Source organism: Phragmites australis, chromosome 7, assembly GCF_958298935.1.
Source record: "Phragmites australis chromosome 7, lpPhrAust1.1, whole genome shotgun sequence".
NCBI lineage: Eukaryota > Viridiplantae > Streptophyta > Magnoliopsida > Poales > Poaceae > Phragmites > Phragmites australis.
The window spans coordinates 27,638,556-27,656,502 of NC_084927.1; the positions used below are offsets into that span (position 1 = coordinate 27,638,556).

Genomic DNA, 17,947 nt, shown 5'->3' on the forward strand with positions numbered 1-17,947 from the left:
GTGCCCCAGCTTCTTGTTTAAATTAAAACCACTCAAGTAACAGTATACAGCCAAAATTGTCTTGTACAATGTATTGTGAACTGCAATTTACAACCAAAATTTGCTGTAATGTGATCATTTTAGGCTGAAATCGAAAGTAACGCTCTCAGATAGGGCAGGGTATGGAAGGTTGAACTCGCCGTAGCAGCAAGCGTATGGGCGAAGTTGTCAAGCTGGAATCACTCAGATCACCAGCCTCGTCTGGCCATCGGCGTCCATCTACTTGATGCCGGTCAACATGAACAACTATGAATGCTAACATGAACAAAGTATGCTGATCTGAAATAGTGCAGGGGCAGACACCCAAAAGGATTCAGTACCCATAATATGTGATGCAAAGCCGCAAAATGTAACGAATGCAAGATACTCGACACTGGATGCTAAGGTGCAAATGAATTCTCATAGCATCGCAAGGGCATTTATCTAGTATACTGCAAATTGTTGTTCTTGCTCTTACAACTCAGAAGGAGAAAGAAATTGTTTCTAGCGATGCATTTGAATTTGACGAATCAAAAGTGCACAGGCAACGAACAACCGACCAATGCACCTAATTACAACCCACGCCACTCTTCTTCCTCTTCTTCACCCTCCCCTGCTCCTCGGCCGCGCCGGCCCGCTTCCACGCCTCCGGATTGCCGTCGCAGTCGTGGTCATCGCCGCCGGTGCCGGGCGCGGAGTAGAGCGGCAGAGCGACCGACTCGGGGGACTTGACGTGCAGCGCCCGCACGTTCCTCCACTTCCTCGGCACGCACGCGGCGGCCGCCTCCACCGCGGCCACCACGTTCTCCACCGCCTCCTCCAGCGTCATCGCCGCGTGGCCCACGCGCACGGCGCGGCACGTCCCGCCCTCCACCCGCAGCTCCACGCAGCGGGCCGCCTCCCTCGCGGACTCCGCCCACGCCGGGTCGGCGAGGTCCACGGGCACGGGCCTGCCGCCCTTGGCTGCCGCCTTGCCGTTGCCGCTGGGGACCCTGAGGCGGCGGTCGACGAGAACCAGGCCGCGCCGCGCCCCGGCGGGGAGGGACCGGAGCGCGGAAGCAGGGAGCGGGTCGACGTCATTGGGGAGGTCGGCGGGAAGGCGGTCGGTGACGAGGGAGATGGAGGGGAAGGGGGAGTGCGGGAGGCGGAGGCGGTGCTCGAAGCGCCGGACGGGGGCGCGCTTGAGGGTGACGATGAGGTATATGGGCTCCGGCGCCGGGGTCGGGTGGCGCTGGAGCCACCGTAGGACCGCGGCCACCGCGCGGACCGCGGCCTCGCGGCGGAGGCGGCTGCTGGTGGTGGATGCCATCATTGGCGGCGGCGGGGGTTTGGGAATTGGGAGTAGGGTGTGTTAGGGTTTGTATCGACACATGCGCTCGTGTCTGGTTGGAGTGTTGGACCCGAAGTTGGTTGAGTCGGACCACGAAGCTGGTGGCTCGGCTTCCGCGGTTGAGGTGAGCCGTGGCCGAGCTAGAAGGTTTGGACTCGGCTTGGCTCGTACTCCACTTGCCAACCAAATGAAGGGAACTGCAGTCACATCGATGTACTCCATCCGTTACATAAATATTTATCATTTTCTTAGGGTTTGTTGTTTCAAAAAAGTTAATTGTTGAGAAAAAACAAAAGTAGCTATTGCAGTATCTGAAAAAAAATCAGTTTTTCACTTAATGGTGTGAGATACTTTAGTGGTATAAATGACTGTAGTGTGACATACTTTAGTGGTATAAATGACTGTAGTGTGATATTTTATAAGAGTATATATTTGGACATTCCACATTTATGTTTTTCTCAGACTAGTGATCATACTTGTGTGCATAGCGCTCTTAGGAAAATATTGTGAAATTTTGAGGGAGTAGTAGAGTAATATAAAAATCTTTATGACATTATGAAACTATATGAAACTATGAAATAATGTCGGTGCATATATATCTTAGCATGGTATTACATCACAGAGAAATTAATGTTCCTTATATAGTGTCTCTATCTAATTTCCGGATTATGCACATTTTCTTGTGAAGCATCCAAAAGGGTTTAATATTTGGAGAAAATCTATGTTCTAGAAGATGCATTGCTATTAGGTGGTTGAAAATGTGGAACGTACGTAGTCGGTCACCTTCTCCCTAGAGTCAGATGAAAATCAGCCAAACTAGCCACGATTCGTGAAGCAACTCAGGTCGAACGATGATCGATGCATCGACTGATATTTTAGACATTCCGTTTTTTTTTTCTTCCGTTCGTGTATTTTTCAAACTTCTGCGTTGATGAACAAAGGTCACGCAGTAGGTTCCTGAAATTTTGCTAATGAGGAACTAGTACTAAATTAGAAACCATTGAGACTTGAGAACCGCAAATTATAGCTAGTGTTGACCCGGTCCTGCCTCAAGATCACCACAGTAATTTGCTCACTGTCTCGTGTTCTCCAAATCAGGATGTCCACACAAGCTCAAACCACACGTATCATCCGTTAGATGAGCTCACCATTGTCAACCTGCTATAGAAACAGGTCTTCAACAAGAACCAACACTAGACAAATTTTCAGGCCGGTCGTCGTCGTCGGTGCTTCTCCGATCCCTGCCCACCGCCGCTCCGAATTCTCTTCTCATCTGCTCTCGAATATCAATCACAAAGGCAGAAAATAGCCCCTGTGATTTGTGAGAGCAAGGAGATAATTCGAGCGAGATGGGTTCCACCGGCGGCGCCGCCATCCTCTTCTACTGCGTCGCGTTGTCCATGGTCGCCGCCGGGTCCGCCGGCCCTGACAACAGCCCGAGATTTATATCAGCTACTGCAATATCGAAGACAATAATCGTAGCATTGGGGATCAGCTGGAACCATGAGCTAACTTGTGCGTCCCTTCTTTTTCCGCTTCAACTCAGCGGATGCCCTTGCGTGCTCCGACATAACGGAAACCTCGCCGCGCAAGCTGGTTGCTCTTCCAGGTAACGATCGATGCTCTAAACCTAAACAAGGGCGCGGCGCGCGCGGTTCCATTTCGCGTCGAACAAGAACAACGCATGCAAACCACCGCGCGTGGTGATCGATCTGGCTAACCGGCGGGAGCATGCATATGTGCATGCGTAAGGTGCAGGGGTGTATGCCCGGTGCGGTTCGACCGGATGCGCAACGACATCGGCGTGGTGATCAGCAGCTGCCGCGGGCATCCGCCGGCGGAGCAGTGCTGCGGGGCGTTCAAGGTCTTCGTGTGCCCCTACTGGGACCTGATGACTGACAACGCCAACAACGGCTGCGCGAGCGACATGTTCTTCCATATCATCCTCCGCGACAGGCTGCAGCCGGGCCTCTTCTCCTACCTGCGTAGAGAAGGCCCCAACGGGCTCCACCATAGTACCTCGCTCGCTCGCTCGATAGTTGTCGGCTGGCTGCTGCCGGTGTGCGTGCACCCATGCTGCTCGTGGTCGTCGTCTCAACTCTGCCGACATACATACCTTACGTATCCTCCACTTAATACATATTTATTCGTTGATTTTCTTACTTATTTATTTTTTAACATTAATCTCAACACAAATAAATCGTTCTGTTCGGACCCTGCAGCCGCCACGCGCATCTGTTGGCGTGGCTCCCTGTCCCTGTCGCGCCAGTTGGTGAGAGCATGCTTCGGACTACGTACTTTCGCAGCTGATCGATAGTGTGCACAGCGGTGCCTACTGAGCAGAGGGACTGACACCGATCGAAGAAACATGCACACACAAGTTGCCCAGATCGTGGTACGCGTGTACGTACGCCTCGGCTTCAAACGTCGTCGCCGTCGCAACCGCGGGACCGAGCGAGATCGAGGAGTGACGCGGGCTCGTTGAAACTGCCGGGGGTACCGCCGCGACAGGCTGCATTCCTTGACTAATATGGTCCGGCTGAGCGTGCGGATATGTCATATATGGCATCAGCACAGGTTGAACTAAGTAGCGGGCAATCGGGCGTATGGTACATGCAACTTTATATGGACTTTGCGTGCGAATCGTGGACCAGTACATATCAAGGAGATTTGCATGAAAAATAAGTTGAAGTGAGGGACCTATTCGGTAAATGCAAGAGAAAATAATGGACCAGTACACATCACAAATGAAGAAAATAGGAAAGGGAATTTAAAATTTCTTGGAAACCACCTTGTAGGTCTTGTCCTGGTTGAGGAGGTTGCGGAACTCGTTGGTCACATGGCTGCCCTGCACAAACCAGCGTTGCACTGCTTAGACTCGTTTAATTGAGCTTCTAGCTTCTACTCAAAAGTCATAAGCCCAACTAAATAAGCTGCTGAGAAATTAGTTTTTGAAAAACTGAAAATTTAGTTTCTAAAAAAATAAACTAAAAGTTGAGAAACTGTTTGAAAGAGCTTTTTTAGCTTTTGACGTGCTAGGAAGCTAAAAATTTATTAAAAAATCAATAGTAAAAAGTCATCAGACAGAAGACAGCTTTTCAGCCCAAAAACCAAAACATCAGCCCAACCAAACACAGACTCAGGCATGTTCTTGAGCAACCCAACTTGAGGAACCCGATCTGATTTGCCCCGAAAAAGCTTGACCTAGTCTGACCTCATCAATACATGAGCTAGTCTTAGACTTCAAAATATAGGCTCACAGGTTTAGCTGGGCCAAGCTTAGCTTCAAAACAGAAAAAAAAAAAAACAAAAAAAACCTGATCTGATCAAAAATCCAATGTCGAGCCAAACTCAAGCCTACGAATTTCCTGTTATGTTTTTCAAACAGACCTCGTACACTTCCCCTTCAAATGGAGCTCTGCTGGGGACAAGAGCCGTGGTGCTCGACCGGAAGGACAAAGGTGGCGGAGGCAGCAAAACACTAGGATGTGCAGACGGCTGTAAGAGCTAGTATCTCTGGGACCTGCGCTAAAGGACAAAGTCTTTTTAATATTATGTTTTATAGGAATTTTAAAAATATTGCATAAAATTGCAAAAATTACAAAAATAATATGCAATCGCCAGACGGTTTAGCGAAAATTGCAAAATTTACAAAAAATAATTCACGTGGTACTATAGCGCGAAACTAATTTCTGTGGCACTGTAGTGCAAAAATTATTAAAAAATAATAATTTTTGTGGAACCAATGTGCGAAAATTATTTTTCATTTTTTTATGCATGCAATTTTTTCTGATGTAAGTTATTATTTCGCATACAAAAATATAAATCATTTACTGAAATAACACGTCCCTAAAGATCAGTGGCATACAAAAATATAAGGCATTTACATTGAACTCGTCTAAAAAATAGGACAGCTTATGCGCTAAAAGGAAGAGGGCAATGCATCCGGTCTTGAAAATAGATAACTGAAAATGCTTGGTCCTCTGACAGGATATTAAAATACTACTATAATTACAATTTAATTTTTTTGTCACACTTTGAGAAAGTAAATATCGAATGAAATCAGAGAAGGCTCAAAACTATTGGTGCTATCAGTACATAATGTTTCTACCTACCAGTTACACTATTCATCAAACTAAGTAGCTGCCTTATTCTCCCTGCAACTGAATAACTTAACCACGAAAATTAATTACGTAAAAGGGACTGTGCATTAAAACAAAATAACAACTTACATCGAAAAATATAAAAAATTGCATGCATAAAAAAAATTAAAACTATTTTGGTACATTGGTAAAAAAAACTACAGTAGCACGAAAAATATTAAAAATTAAATTTTCAAGGAACCAATTTGTGAAAATTAATTTTTCGTGTGACTAAAGTGCAAAAATTACTATTTTCACTATTCCATGGAGTGAAAAATGATTTTCACTGACTACGTATTATTTTTGTAATTTTACGATTTGTACAATACTTTTGAAATTCTCGTAAAAATAATATTAAAAAAATCCTGAAGGACGTCGAGGAGGATGTCCCTGGGCAAGTCCGACCAGCGAGATTTCACAGAAGGATCTGCCATGGTAAACATTAGTGCATGCAATGCGAGGACATTATATATAACACAATTGAACAAACGTGTCAGGCTCGAACTGGGTCAGGAGGTCGCGATTCGATCCAATTTGGGTATGTCTGGTTGCAAGATATTCCTAGATGGAAGATGGTAAGATGTTTAATTGGAGAATAAGTTGGATAGGATAAATATCTAAAAGAATTTTTTTTATACTGGATGATTTTATCCATAAAAATTGCTAGACGAAGCTATTTATGTTATATATATCTACTGATATATTCTGATTTATTAGAGTAAATACATTTTTAACACATTTTAAATGATATTATCTTCTAAATCGTTTATCTGATTTGTGATTCGATTATGATATTATATTTATTATAATTAAATTAATAAAATAAAATCTTGTATGATTATATTTTAATTAAAAAAACTAAATATAAGACAAATGAGTTATATAACATTTTGATTAACCCATATAAATTCTATCCATCCAACCAAATAACATATTAGATCGTTATATCTATACTATTAAATAAGAAAATAGATCACCACATCTAACAAAACATAAATAATCATATTACATACAACATTATCCTCCAACCAAACAATCATGTCAAAAAAAAAAAAAACCATTCTATGTACAACTCGGGCTGACAGTTCGTGTCTGAACTCTATTGGGTTCAATGACGACAGAGCACACAAACAAGAAGCTAGCGCACAAGCGTGGCTAAAATGGTCCATCTGAGTGTGCAGATATGTTGCATCCAGCACAAAGTTGAACGAAGCGGCCGTGCGAATTGTGGACCATCGAGCAGCTACTGGATAGTCTACCATACTGTGGCCCGTCGTGACGGCGCCTGTCAAGTTCTGAACCCCAGTTGATCTCGAGGCCAATTCCACGGAGGATCTGCCGTTGTCAAAAACTAGCAGGACCACGTACGATGCTTCTGTAGTCGTTTGATATATCCGTTGGGATAACCCAAATAACTTAGAAATAGGTTAATGTAAAGATTCGAAATAACTTAGAAATAGGTTAATATAAATATTCGGTTTAACCATATAATAATAAAAGTTGTAATTCATATCATGTTTTTTTTCCTATGCATGTGACAAGGAAACGCTGACATGTGTTGTGTCGTCTCGTGATAAAAAAAAAAGTCAGCTCTCTTTCATTTCACTAAAACCTAGCGCACCTTTGAATTGTTTCCCGCCTAACCCGTTAAAACGCCGCTCTAATATGTCTTTGGTTCGCCAGGATATGGTGTAAAAATAAACTAGCTAATCTAATATTGGTCTTAGCAAGATAATAATAAGCGTTCAACCAAACAGCCACCTACACACTCATTATGTTTTCAACGGAGCCTGTGATTGGCACCAAACCGTACATGCACCAGCTCATCCATCGTGACTTTTTTTAACGGTGCTTCTCTACGATAGGATCTTCGTTGGAGACCTGAGGATACGAGACTAAGGCTCAAACCCCCCCTCGACACGGCTCCATCCAAGAATGTTACCATCAAGCTCCCATGTCGTAACTCTTATCGATGATCAGGGGCGTACAGATCATTTTGGTTCTCCGTTGACGGATGCAGTCCAACGGAAAGCAACTGCTCTGTTCTGTGCGCATACGCCGTGCTACCAGTCCACCACGTCGAAGCTACGCCAACAACCGTCTCGAGATCGTCCCGTCCTATCCTGCTCTCACAGTATGAACGACACTTAATTATGACCGGCAAATTAATATCACGGTCTCTAGACATGTCTAATTGAGCCCGCCACTCCTGTGATTTGTATATCCAGTGATAAAGGATTCGACGAAGAGAACACCAAATCATAATACTCACTCTGTTTCAAATTGTATGCACGTCCACTTTGACCGCTAATTTTGCTTAAATTATATTGCCCATGACAATAAAATCGTTATGATAAGAAAATACTTTCAAATACGAATTTACTGGTACTATTTATGTATCAAAAAATCTACAGATTGGTAAAGTAAGGATTGGTCAAAGATTATGAAGTTTGAAACTTGAAATATCTACGATATATATAAAAAGAAGGAAGAAGTACCAACAACAGACGAAGGTGAAACAGATGCATTATTACTTTGACTGAAAGAGGTGATCGAGAGACATTCAGTCAAGCTACTGTCTTGATGAAGCCGATATAAATGTACAGAGGATACGAAGCCATATCTCTTTCATGCATACCTCTTTTTTCTACGGGATTGCTATATTTTGTCTAGTCAATTTGAAGCCGCGTCTTATTCGAATTTTTCTATTCCTTCTCTTTACCCTCTCATCCATCTTCTCTATCTCCTGCGCTGCGAGCCTCGGGCCTTCGAGAGGTTAAGGTTCGAGCGAGGGGTTTCTCTCTCAAACTCTGACATGTTAGGGTTAGAGATTTTGGGATTCAGAATTGTGATTTGGGGTTTAGTATCTCTGGGCTTAGAAAGAGTTGCTGAGAAGGGAGGTTAGCCCGACAGAGGAGACGGTTGGTGGGCGGTGCGGCAAGACGACGAGAGCACCATCGGCTGAGGTGGTGAAGGATGATCGGTGGGGAGGGTTGATGGTGGGGGCATCAAAACGACAGGGGTTAGCGAGAAAATGGGCGACAGAGATGAATCTGGCGATGGGGAGCCGCCGAAGACGTGGCAGGAGGGCAAGGTAGGGGCAAGCTCACCGACGGTTGGTGAGATTGAGGGGAGTCCGTGAAGGAAGAAAAGGGTCGGAAGAGAAATAAGGATCCGTCCTTGAATTGTGATAAAAGAAGAAGGATTGGATGGTTCATGATTCAAGTGAGACTTAGATCATAATTGTCCAAGTGAAATATAGACAATCCCTTTTTCTAAAGTTCTTATGCTATCCGGGCATCATGGTGACCTTGCCACCTTCGGCTGTACCTGCACCTCCAGGACCTCACAACATGCGATGTAATTTATACGACATCTCGAAAGGAAAACCGGTGTCCCTTTTTACACTTTGCAGTGTAAGGTTGATAGGCAAGTTTAACAACAATTTTGGCTTGCTTCTATCACGGGGGTAGGTAAACAAAAGCACCAGGTTCTGACTGGATCTCTCTATTGATCGAGAACACGGATGAAAGTGAAACAAGCTGACGGTGTTCTACAGGATGGCGCCGGGACGGTACACGTCTTCCGTCCGGTTGAAGGGTCGGTTTGGATCCAAGCCGGCGCTCGCCCCGTTAAAAAGTTGGTGCTGATCCTGCTCTGGCTTATTTATTTAGATGGACGTCAACAATTGGCTCGCCCACGCCCATACCCCACGCTCAGTTTATTTCCACATCCACGTTAGGTGAAATTATAGAAAGTTGATTCCTTTACTAAAACCAGTGCCTGGTTCCTGAAGCTGGATTGCATGCCGTGGAGAGAAAATGACTGCCTGATGGTGAATGCACGCTTAAGCTGGAACCTTCTATCACAACGATAGCGGTAAAAAACAGCAACCACCACAAGTCATTGGCAGTGTACTGCTAGTGCTGCATGAACTTCAATTGACATGGCAGCCATATCCGTTCAGCTGAGTGACTTGGTGCAAACTAAAGTTGTTTAAACGAGCCATGTCTACTAGGCACGTCTCAAGTACGACATGTCACGAGTACCTCGTCTAAGCGTGCGGCACAACGTGCTGGCATGGATAATGCACGGCATAGTCCGGCGCGTCTAGGCTCAGCTAGGCACGGTCTACCCATCCAAGCATAGCATGGTAGTGGTCTGGTGTGGCTGCTAGGGCACGCCAAGGCACGGTCGGCCTGGTATAGCATGACTCGTCTGGGCCGGCAAAGAGTCGTTACGCGCGGGGCTAGCTTGGCTGGACACAGGCGGCATGGGAGGGCACGCAGGGGGCACGCCCATATTAACGGTTTGAATGGGTTGTGCTTGGGCTATTTGACCCATTAACTCGTTATTTTTTATTTTTTAGCTGTTCTGTAAACGTTTTGGCTCAAAAAATGTTAAAAAAATACAAAAATCATCATTTTCACCTATAAATAGAGGACCATCCTACCCTTTTATTCCATACTAGTAGCAACATTTGCTCTCTTATTTTCTCCTCTCATTCTTGTCTCAAAGTTCTTGAGAATTTACGATAATTTGACAAAATTAGTTTGAATTATTACCAAAAATCTGAAAAAATTCAAAACTATCGCCCTACTGCCTTGAAGAAATCTTGGTGATTTTTTGCATCATTATTTTTTATTTTTTTTATTTGATTATTTCTAACTCCGAATATTTGATTTTTTTTTAGTGTCATTCGATATTGATCATGGACGTCGGTGATCATAATAATACATCCATTGATCATGATTTTTTTTCTTCAAGGACTCACACAGGACTATAGTCCCTTTGATAGCAGTGTTGCGGGTGAAGAAGAACCTGAAGATGAACCTCTGGTTGGTTTATATGCAGCAGCACCTTCATCATCAGGCTCTATAAGTGCACACATATATCAGTAAGCACCGGTTTTAAAAGATCAAGAGTCAGTAATTTAAAAGTTTGGTAAGACTTTGAAATGCTCTACAGAGAGGAAGATGGGATGAGTGTTAGGTATGCTAGATGTTATATTTGCAAATATGAATTATCTGCAAAGCCCTCAGGTGGAACGGGGCACTTGAAGAGGCACGCCACAACTTGCAATTGAAAGAGTGCAACAGCCATAAAGCAGACGGTGCTGCAGTACAACCCCAACCACCAATGCTCCAAAAAAGCTATGCCGCTTCATTGCAAGAGCGGATCTATCACTCAACATCGATGAGTCTGTTGTATTTGAAGATTACATTAAGCAAACTCATAATCATATGTTCACGCATGTTTCTAGCTAGACAACCAGTAGAGATATGGTAAAATATTATAATACGTGTCGTAGCAAGCTTAAATAAATATTGCAAATATGTACATTTTTAGTTGATTTGACTTTGGACATATAGACAGGTAGGGTTAGAGAAGATTATTTTAGTGTGGTTGCTCATTTTGTTAATAATGATTGAGAATTAGAAAAGATAATAATAAGTTTTCAACTTATTGACAATGCACACATCGGTGAAAATATTGCTGAAAAATATCTCAAGTAATTGAAGACTTTGGTCTCACAAATAAAATATTTTTTTTTCACTTTAGATAATACCGGTGCAAACTCTAGAGCAATAGATATTTTTACTCTGTTGTGTTAGCACATATGCTGAATCTTTCTTGTTACATCAATGTTGTGCTTGTTATATTTTCAATCTTATAGTAAAATTCGCTTTGAAGAGGTTGTCGCAATACCTAGATAATTTTTGTACCGCGATATCTTTTGTGATCTCTCCTAATCAACGAATTGCAGTATATAAGCGGTACTGTGTTGCAATGAGTGTGCGTCCACATAAGTTTTCTGTCGATATATCGGTAAGATGGAACTCTATTTTCTTGATGCTAAAAAATAGTGTACCATATAAGATGACATTTGGTGTGTTTATTCATACACACACACTATCATCAGCATTGTGGCAAACTTTACTCACGGAAGCGTATTGGTATGTTGCCGAAAGGATATTAGAGTTTTTTGAACTTTTTTATGATTCAACTATGAGTTTATCATGAGTTTATTATCTAACATCTTGTTTAGTAATGCATAATATTATTAAAATTGCTACTTATTTAGACAGCTATGAAAATGAAAAATCTTCTAAGAGATTGTATAGTTCCTATGAAATCTAAATTTTTAAAATATTAGAAATAAATTTCTTTGTTGTATGCATTTGCCTTTATTTTAGATCTAAAACTAAAATCATAGGTTTTTATAGAGTTCTCACAATTTTAGTGATGCTCTTAGCCACGATTATTCTACTTATTATACTAATATTTATTATAAGTTATTTGATGCTTATAGTAAATATGAAATAAAGTATACTAGAGTTCGCTTGCAACGACCTTCATCAGCACCCACAATAAGAAGATGGCAATGTGGGGAAAAAATATTTGGTGTAATTTCTTCATCAAGAAATTCAGACTCTTCATCACGATCGTCTACGAGCGCTGGAAATCTAACATCAGGAGGGGAGCTAATTACCTTCATCGACAACGACGTTATCAGCCATGAACAAGAAAATTTTAACATACTGCAATGGTGGTATGAGCACAAGACGAATTATCTAGTAATTTAACTGTTAGCACAGAATTTGTTAATGGTTCTCGTATCTACAGTTTATTCTGAGTCTGCCTTCAGTCTCACTGAAAGGATAATTAAAAAGAGAAAAATAACTCTATCAAGTGAGATGGTGGAAACAGTCACTATAGTAAAAGATCAAGAACAAGCTGAAGTGCAAATACAACATACTACAGAGAACACTGAGCTTGAAGCTTTATTCAAAAATTTGTATCTAGATGTTGATGAGAATGTGTAATTTCCAATTTTCTGAGCTAGGTTGTTGTCACGTCCCAAAAATGCAAAAATTGTCATCGCATGTGCTTACATGTATACACGTATTTGTCTATCAAAAACTAGTTAAACATGTTTCAAATATCTTACGGATGGTTTAGAACACTTTGGAGAATCTCTAAATACTTTGGAGAAAGAAAAGAATAGAAGAAGGATGATGAGGGGAGACCTAGAAAAATTTCAGCAAAAGAACCTCCTCACGGTCTAATCGGAGTAACCCGCGGTCTGACCGTCAGGTGCGCTGCCACGTGGGCTACCACATGGATTTTTCGCGGTCTGACCGCCTGAGCTTGCAGTCTGATCGTTAGCACACAAAGGCTCGAATTAAGTAGATCGATCACTTTCGTTTGCTCTCTCCCTCTCACTTTTCTCTCACTCTCCCTCTCTTCACTCAACCCTAGAGAGAGAAAGAGAGGTACATTCGTCACCTTCAAATGCCGAAGATCGGAGGTGGGAACTCCCACGAGCTTTTCGGGGGATTTCCCCAAGTTTTTCCTTCCTTTCCTCACCGAAAAAGCGTTCATCGGGTGTTTCCTCCTCCCCGAGCTTCACCACGACTCCGGGAGCCAATCCGCGAATCGGAGCCTCCCTGAAGCATTTCAATCCAATAGAAAGCTTCCATAAGCTGAGGTGAGTTATCCCCTACTATTTCCCCATTTTTTTTCGAGCTCGATTCGACCCTCGTGTCGTTTAGGCCCAAGTTCAACCTAGTCTAGAACCAATCCATGGGGTATTTAGAATTTAGCTTGGTGAATAATGTATGAATCACTTTAGGAACACTCTACTAGTTCCATAGAACATTTTGATACCTTTCGTTGTCGAAAGTTTCATCGAAGTCCTCACCGGCGACCCCGCAAAGGCACTGCCGACAAGGTCTGGCGGTCTGACCATCACTAGGACTGGTTTGACCGTCAGTTGAGACTGAAGAATCCGAGTTGAAAACTTATACAGGAATCTGATCGCCACTAGGACCGATCTGACTGTTGGTGGGTGGTCTGACCACCACCATGCCTACGATCAGACCGCCAGATGCCAAAACTCTCTGCTGGCTGCCGGTCAGACCGCCACCTACACGTCGATCTGACCACCAGCTTGTTAAGGCTAGGTATGCTTAGATTACATTGTCCGTGGTTTCAAACTTCAAAATCCTAATCACTTAGCGGTCCTTTGCAAATATTTTCAAAACATGACGCTCTATTATACTTCAAACATGTATCATTTGCACTTTTTTTTCTATCATTTATTTGTTTGTGCAATGCATGTTGATTCGTTTAGAGGGCGTTGCGCCGACAATCCAAGTGAGTGAAGACGACGCCAACCTCTTGAAGTTTTGCGAGTGTTGTGCGAGAAGTATCATGCAAAATCCAGAGCAACAAGGCAAGCATCTAAATATATTACATCATTTGATTTGAATTGTGGAGTCTAAAATTGATAAAGTATTCTTTATATAAGTTTGCATGTTCAATGAGTCGATATCGAGCTTATATGGGTAGAACATATACGATGCATTGTCCTATATTGGTTATTTGATTATCCATATCCTTGTAGCCTTGATAATATTATTGATGTCTAACTTAAAAGTTATTCGAAATGCTTAGCAATGCATATGTCATTAGTAGAAGTCGAGTGATGGTCCAACCATTGTTCGCGAGTTTAGAGCTTACTTATTGTTCATGAATATTAATCATGATGTCGATGGTGGGATGAGATGTGAGGATGAGACGAGATGTTAGCGGTGTTAAGGGTGTCTTCTGGCCCGAAGGAGTTCCTCGGGTAGTTCGGGAGAGGAGCTCAGGCACCATAGACGGCTTTACATCGGTTAGTTGGTTTTAACACTTTTCGTACTTACTACATGTCGTATATAAGAACGATAAGTCGAATACCTTCTTAATTGTGACATTTTGGTGTGTGAGTCGATGGTGTGAGTGAGCGGACATGTAAGGGTATCCAGTTTGCTCCGGGAGTAGTTCTGGATGACCTCCGCACCTATCGATGTATGATCAAATGGTTGCGGTTTATTGGGAAAGGTTGATATGAGTACCCCTCGCGTGGGCCTGTGTGGACACGTGAGCCGTATGGTCCTCAATTCGTGTAGGTAAATGAGTATCCCCTGTAAGGTGTAAAAACAATTCAAATTATAGCGCTCTCGATCATGAGCATACTTCTGTCCATTTGCATCAGTCGTGGAGTTACGAATGTAGGGTGATAGTATGGATGGTATGTTAGGTAATATCGATGGTTCGCTACTGTTGTATTACTATGATTCTATTTACATTTATGTGCAGATTGATAGTTACAGGTTTGAAATGGTATTTTGGCTATATTTAGATACTCACACATATGTATCTAGGTTACAAGCGCATATGTTTTAATCAACTTTGTGGTTTTTTCCTTTCTAATAGCTTAATACATAATCCTTGGAGTCAGATTATTTATATGTACCCTATATAGATTAAGTTTTATGAGTATTTTCGTACTCAGCTGCTCTACAGGTTTTGCAGGTGAGGAAGAGGCGGTGTTTGGCTACTTCAAGCCTGCTGATGCTAGCGGTGGGAATGAGTAGACAACTACTCGTAGGTTGCACTTTTGGGGTGAAGCCTAAGAGCATATGGCTTCACCTATTTTTTGTTGTCTTTAGTTTTTGTTTCCGCTGTGTAGTTTCTCTTTTGACTATGAGTTGATCAGTTTTAGTATTCTTTTAGATCCTTTTTGTTATAAATTTTTAAATTTGTAAATAGTTAAGAACTTGTAATATGATTTAATTATTTGCTTTTTATTAAGTTTGGATATGATTGCTTATGTTGGAAAGACATGTGTTTCGATCTTGAGCACAAAATACGTAACGAGACTACCGGGACAATATTCTGGTTAATCATTGAAGTTATGATTATGTAAATGATCAACTTAGTGATTAACTAGAATATTATTTGAACGATTCCAGTACAGTTGTACTCTTTTTTCTTTGCTAGAAAGGTTTTTAATAAGATAATCTATCAATAAAACTCATTTTAAAAATTAATTATGTCTCCCTATTATTTTTATTTTTATTTTATTATAATTTTTCTTTATTTTTTCAAAAGAGACCCGAGACTCGCCACCCTCTCTTATCTTGACCTATAAATAGCCACCATATATCCATGTCAAACTCCCAGTGAACGCACTAGCCAAAACCACTTGCTCACTTCAATAAATCAATTCTATATTTCCATTCATGGATCAAGACACCGAGAAGTCGTGTGCATGATCATAGGTGTGACGACATTTTAAAAAGGTATTTAGAGAAATTAACGCGGAATATATAAGATTTGCTAAGTGTAATATATGCAGTTATGAATTAGGTGCCAGGTCTATAAATGGAACATGACACTTAAGAAAGCATATTAAATATTGCAAGTAAAATTCTGAGATTTTTAATGAAATCATGTAATTTTCAGAGTATAGGTATAGTTTTTACTCTTTTTTCCTTCTAGTAGAAAGGTTTTTAACGAGATAATCAAAGCTTATTTTTATTTATTTTCTATATTTTTTATTTTTTAGAATTCTATAGCTATTTTTTTTCTATTTTCGGAGTACTGCTAGGCCGATCGTGCTCAACCGTGCACCACCGGGCCGCCCGTGTGTCGTGCCTCTGCCATGCCCGCCGACCCAACCGTGTGTCGTCGGGCTGCCCTTGAGCCGTGCCTCCACCGTGCTCGTCGTGCCACCGTGTTGCAATTGTACCCGAGCTGACCTGATACGGTACAATAATTGACAGGCAATGGACTGAGAGCACGGCACACGAGTCGATATGACAAAACTTGTTATAGTAGTAGAGTCTATCAGATCATAGCATAGTCAGACTGTGTCTAGCCGGATTAGTACCGGGCTAGCCCGAGAGGCCTATGTGGACACCTCTGGTGCAAAGAGCTTCTTCCGTTTGATTGTTGGACCATAGCAAGCTCATGATCTAGTGAAAAACACCAGCAAGCACGGCCTCTCTCTCTCTCCTTTTGTCTTTACCACTAGCACTTCCAGCGTTACCTCTAGATCATTTGCAATCCAATTTCTCTCCTGATGTCATTTCGAAAAGAATAATTTCTCCACTGATTTCTCTCCAGGCCGCCTCATAGGTAATATCGCATTGAATGGGTAATATCACATCACATCGACCTCCTCCCTATCTTTAAATTAATATAGGCTTAAGGAAGAATAATATTATGCCGATTATGTTCCAACACATGTTTTGTGCTACTTAATACAAACCATCGATGCGGGGAGATGACGACCGTAGAGTCTATCGAGGGTATACCCTCTTCCCTCCACCGTATTCATCCATGACAGCAACACTTCTAAAAATTTAGGTCCGGTATATCTGATATTTCCGGTTTACCAATAAACTTTGATAGAAAAAATTATTATATTTATCAGTATTTTATTTAAATTTTATTTGATATATCCAATAATCATGTTTACATATGACCTCCGATACAAGTAGAAAAACCCTGGTGTAAAGTATAAATGATAAGGTGTTATGCCAAGCATGATGCGCCGGCATTATCACATACCACTGGGCACTCTTTTTCCTCCACTTAGGTTATCACCTATGATGGTAGAATTGGATAGTCAGAGATGCCACTAAGATCTTATTTGGAACGAAGGAATACAAAACAGAGGAATGTGAAAAACACACGAATAAGATGAAGTGAAAAATTAAAGGAATTTAAAACACATGAATGGAAAATTTGGACTGTTTAGATCGCATGAAAAATTTGAATCTCAAATTTACCTTGTAGGAACTAGTGAAATGGTAAAACGGAATATTTTAAAATAGGAACTTTACAGGAATGGTTGTTTCAAATGCAGGAATAGATATAGCATTGGATTTACTTGGCACCATTTTCTTTATCCTCCCTGATTGTAAACGTGGACCAAGTTCAACTAAGTGGATGAAAATGGTAAAATAGTGGGCGCTTGTTTGCACCACTGCAAAAGAGGACAAAGAATGTCAGGTAAAACTTGGTTATCGCACAATCTCAGGCGCGAGCACCGTGGAAAAGTTTTCCCTTACTCGTATTCCTTTCCTACGCTTTTCCTGTAAAAATTCTCCAATCTAAACGGGCCTCAACTCATACCTCATTTTTTCTATTCCTACAAAAAAATACAAGCTCATTTCTCGCCAATTCCTTCATTCCAAACACGCGCGCACAATTCCTTTCCTCTGAAGTGAAGGTTTCACTTTTCCTACGATTTTTCTCCGTTCCAAACGAGCCTAAGCCCTAACAATCATTATTCCACAAAGGACCGTACTAGAAGATCTCATGCTGATTCCTTCGTTAGAGCATCCGGGATTCATTTTAGGAAGGGATTTTTATTTCTTTCAATATTTTAACAGTTTTTTATAAGAATTTTCAAAGTCATTTTTTAATGCCCACGAATCCCTCGAAAAAACTGTTAGAAATAAGAAAAAAATAAAAAGAATAAGAAAAAAAGAAGAAAGAGGAAGAGAACTAAATAGAGAGAATAGATTAAAATTCTCTTAAACCAATAATAGTATGATGCGGAAGGTCCCAGAGCGGCCAGGTTCCGGTGGGGTGGACCATGCCCACCAACCAACAG

General features: G+C 41.7%; 1 protein-coding gene across 1 annotated transcript; it reads right to left on the reverse strand.

The window, feature by feature from the left end:
• Nucleotides 1–420: 420 nt before the first annotated feature.
• On the reverse strand, nucleotides 421–1,430 carry LOC133923564 (uncharacterized). Its single transcript, XM_062368847.1, has one exon. The coding sequence runs from the start codon at nucleotides 1,328–1,330 to the stop codon at nucleotides 587–589; it is 744 nt and encodes a 247-aa protein (XP_062224831.1). The 5' UTR covers nucleotides 1,331–1,430; the 3' UTR covers nucleotides 421–586.
• Between the last annotated feature and the right edge of the window lie 16,517 nt (nucleotides 1,431–17,947).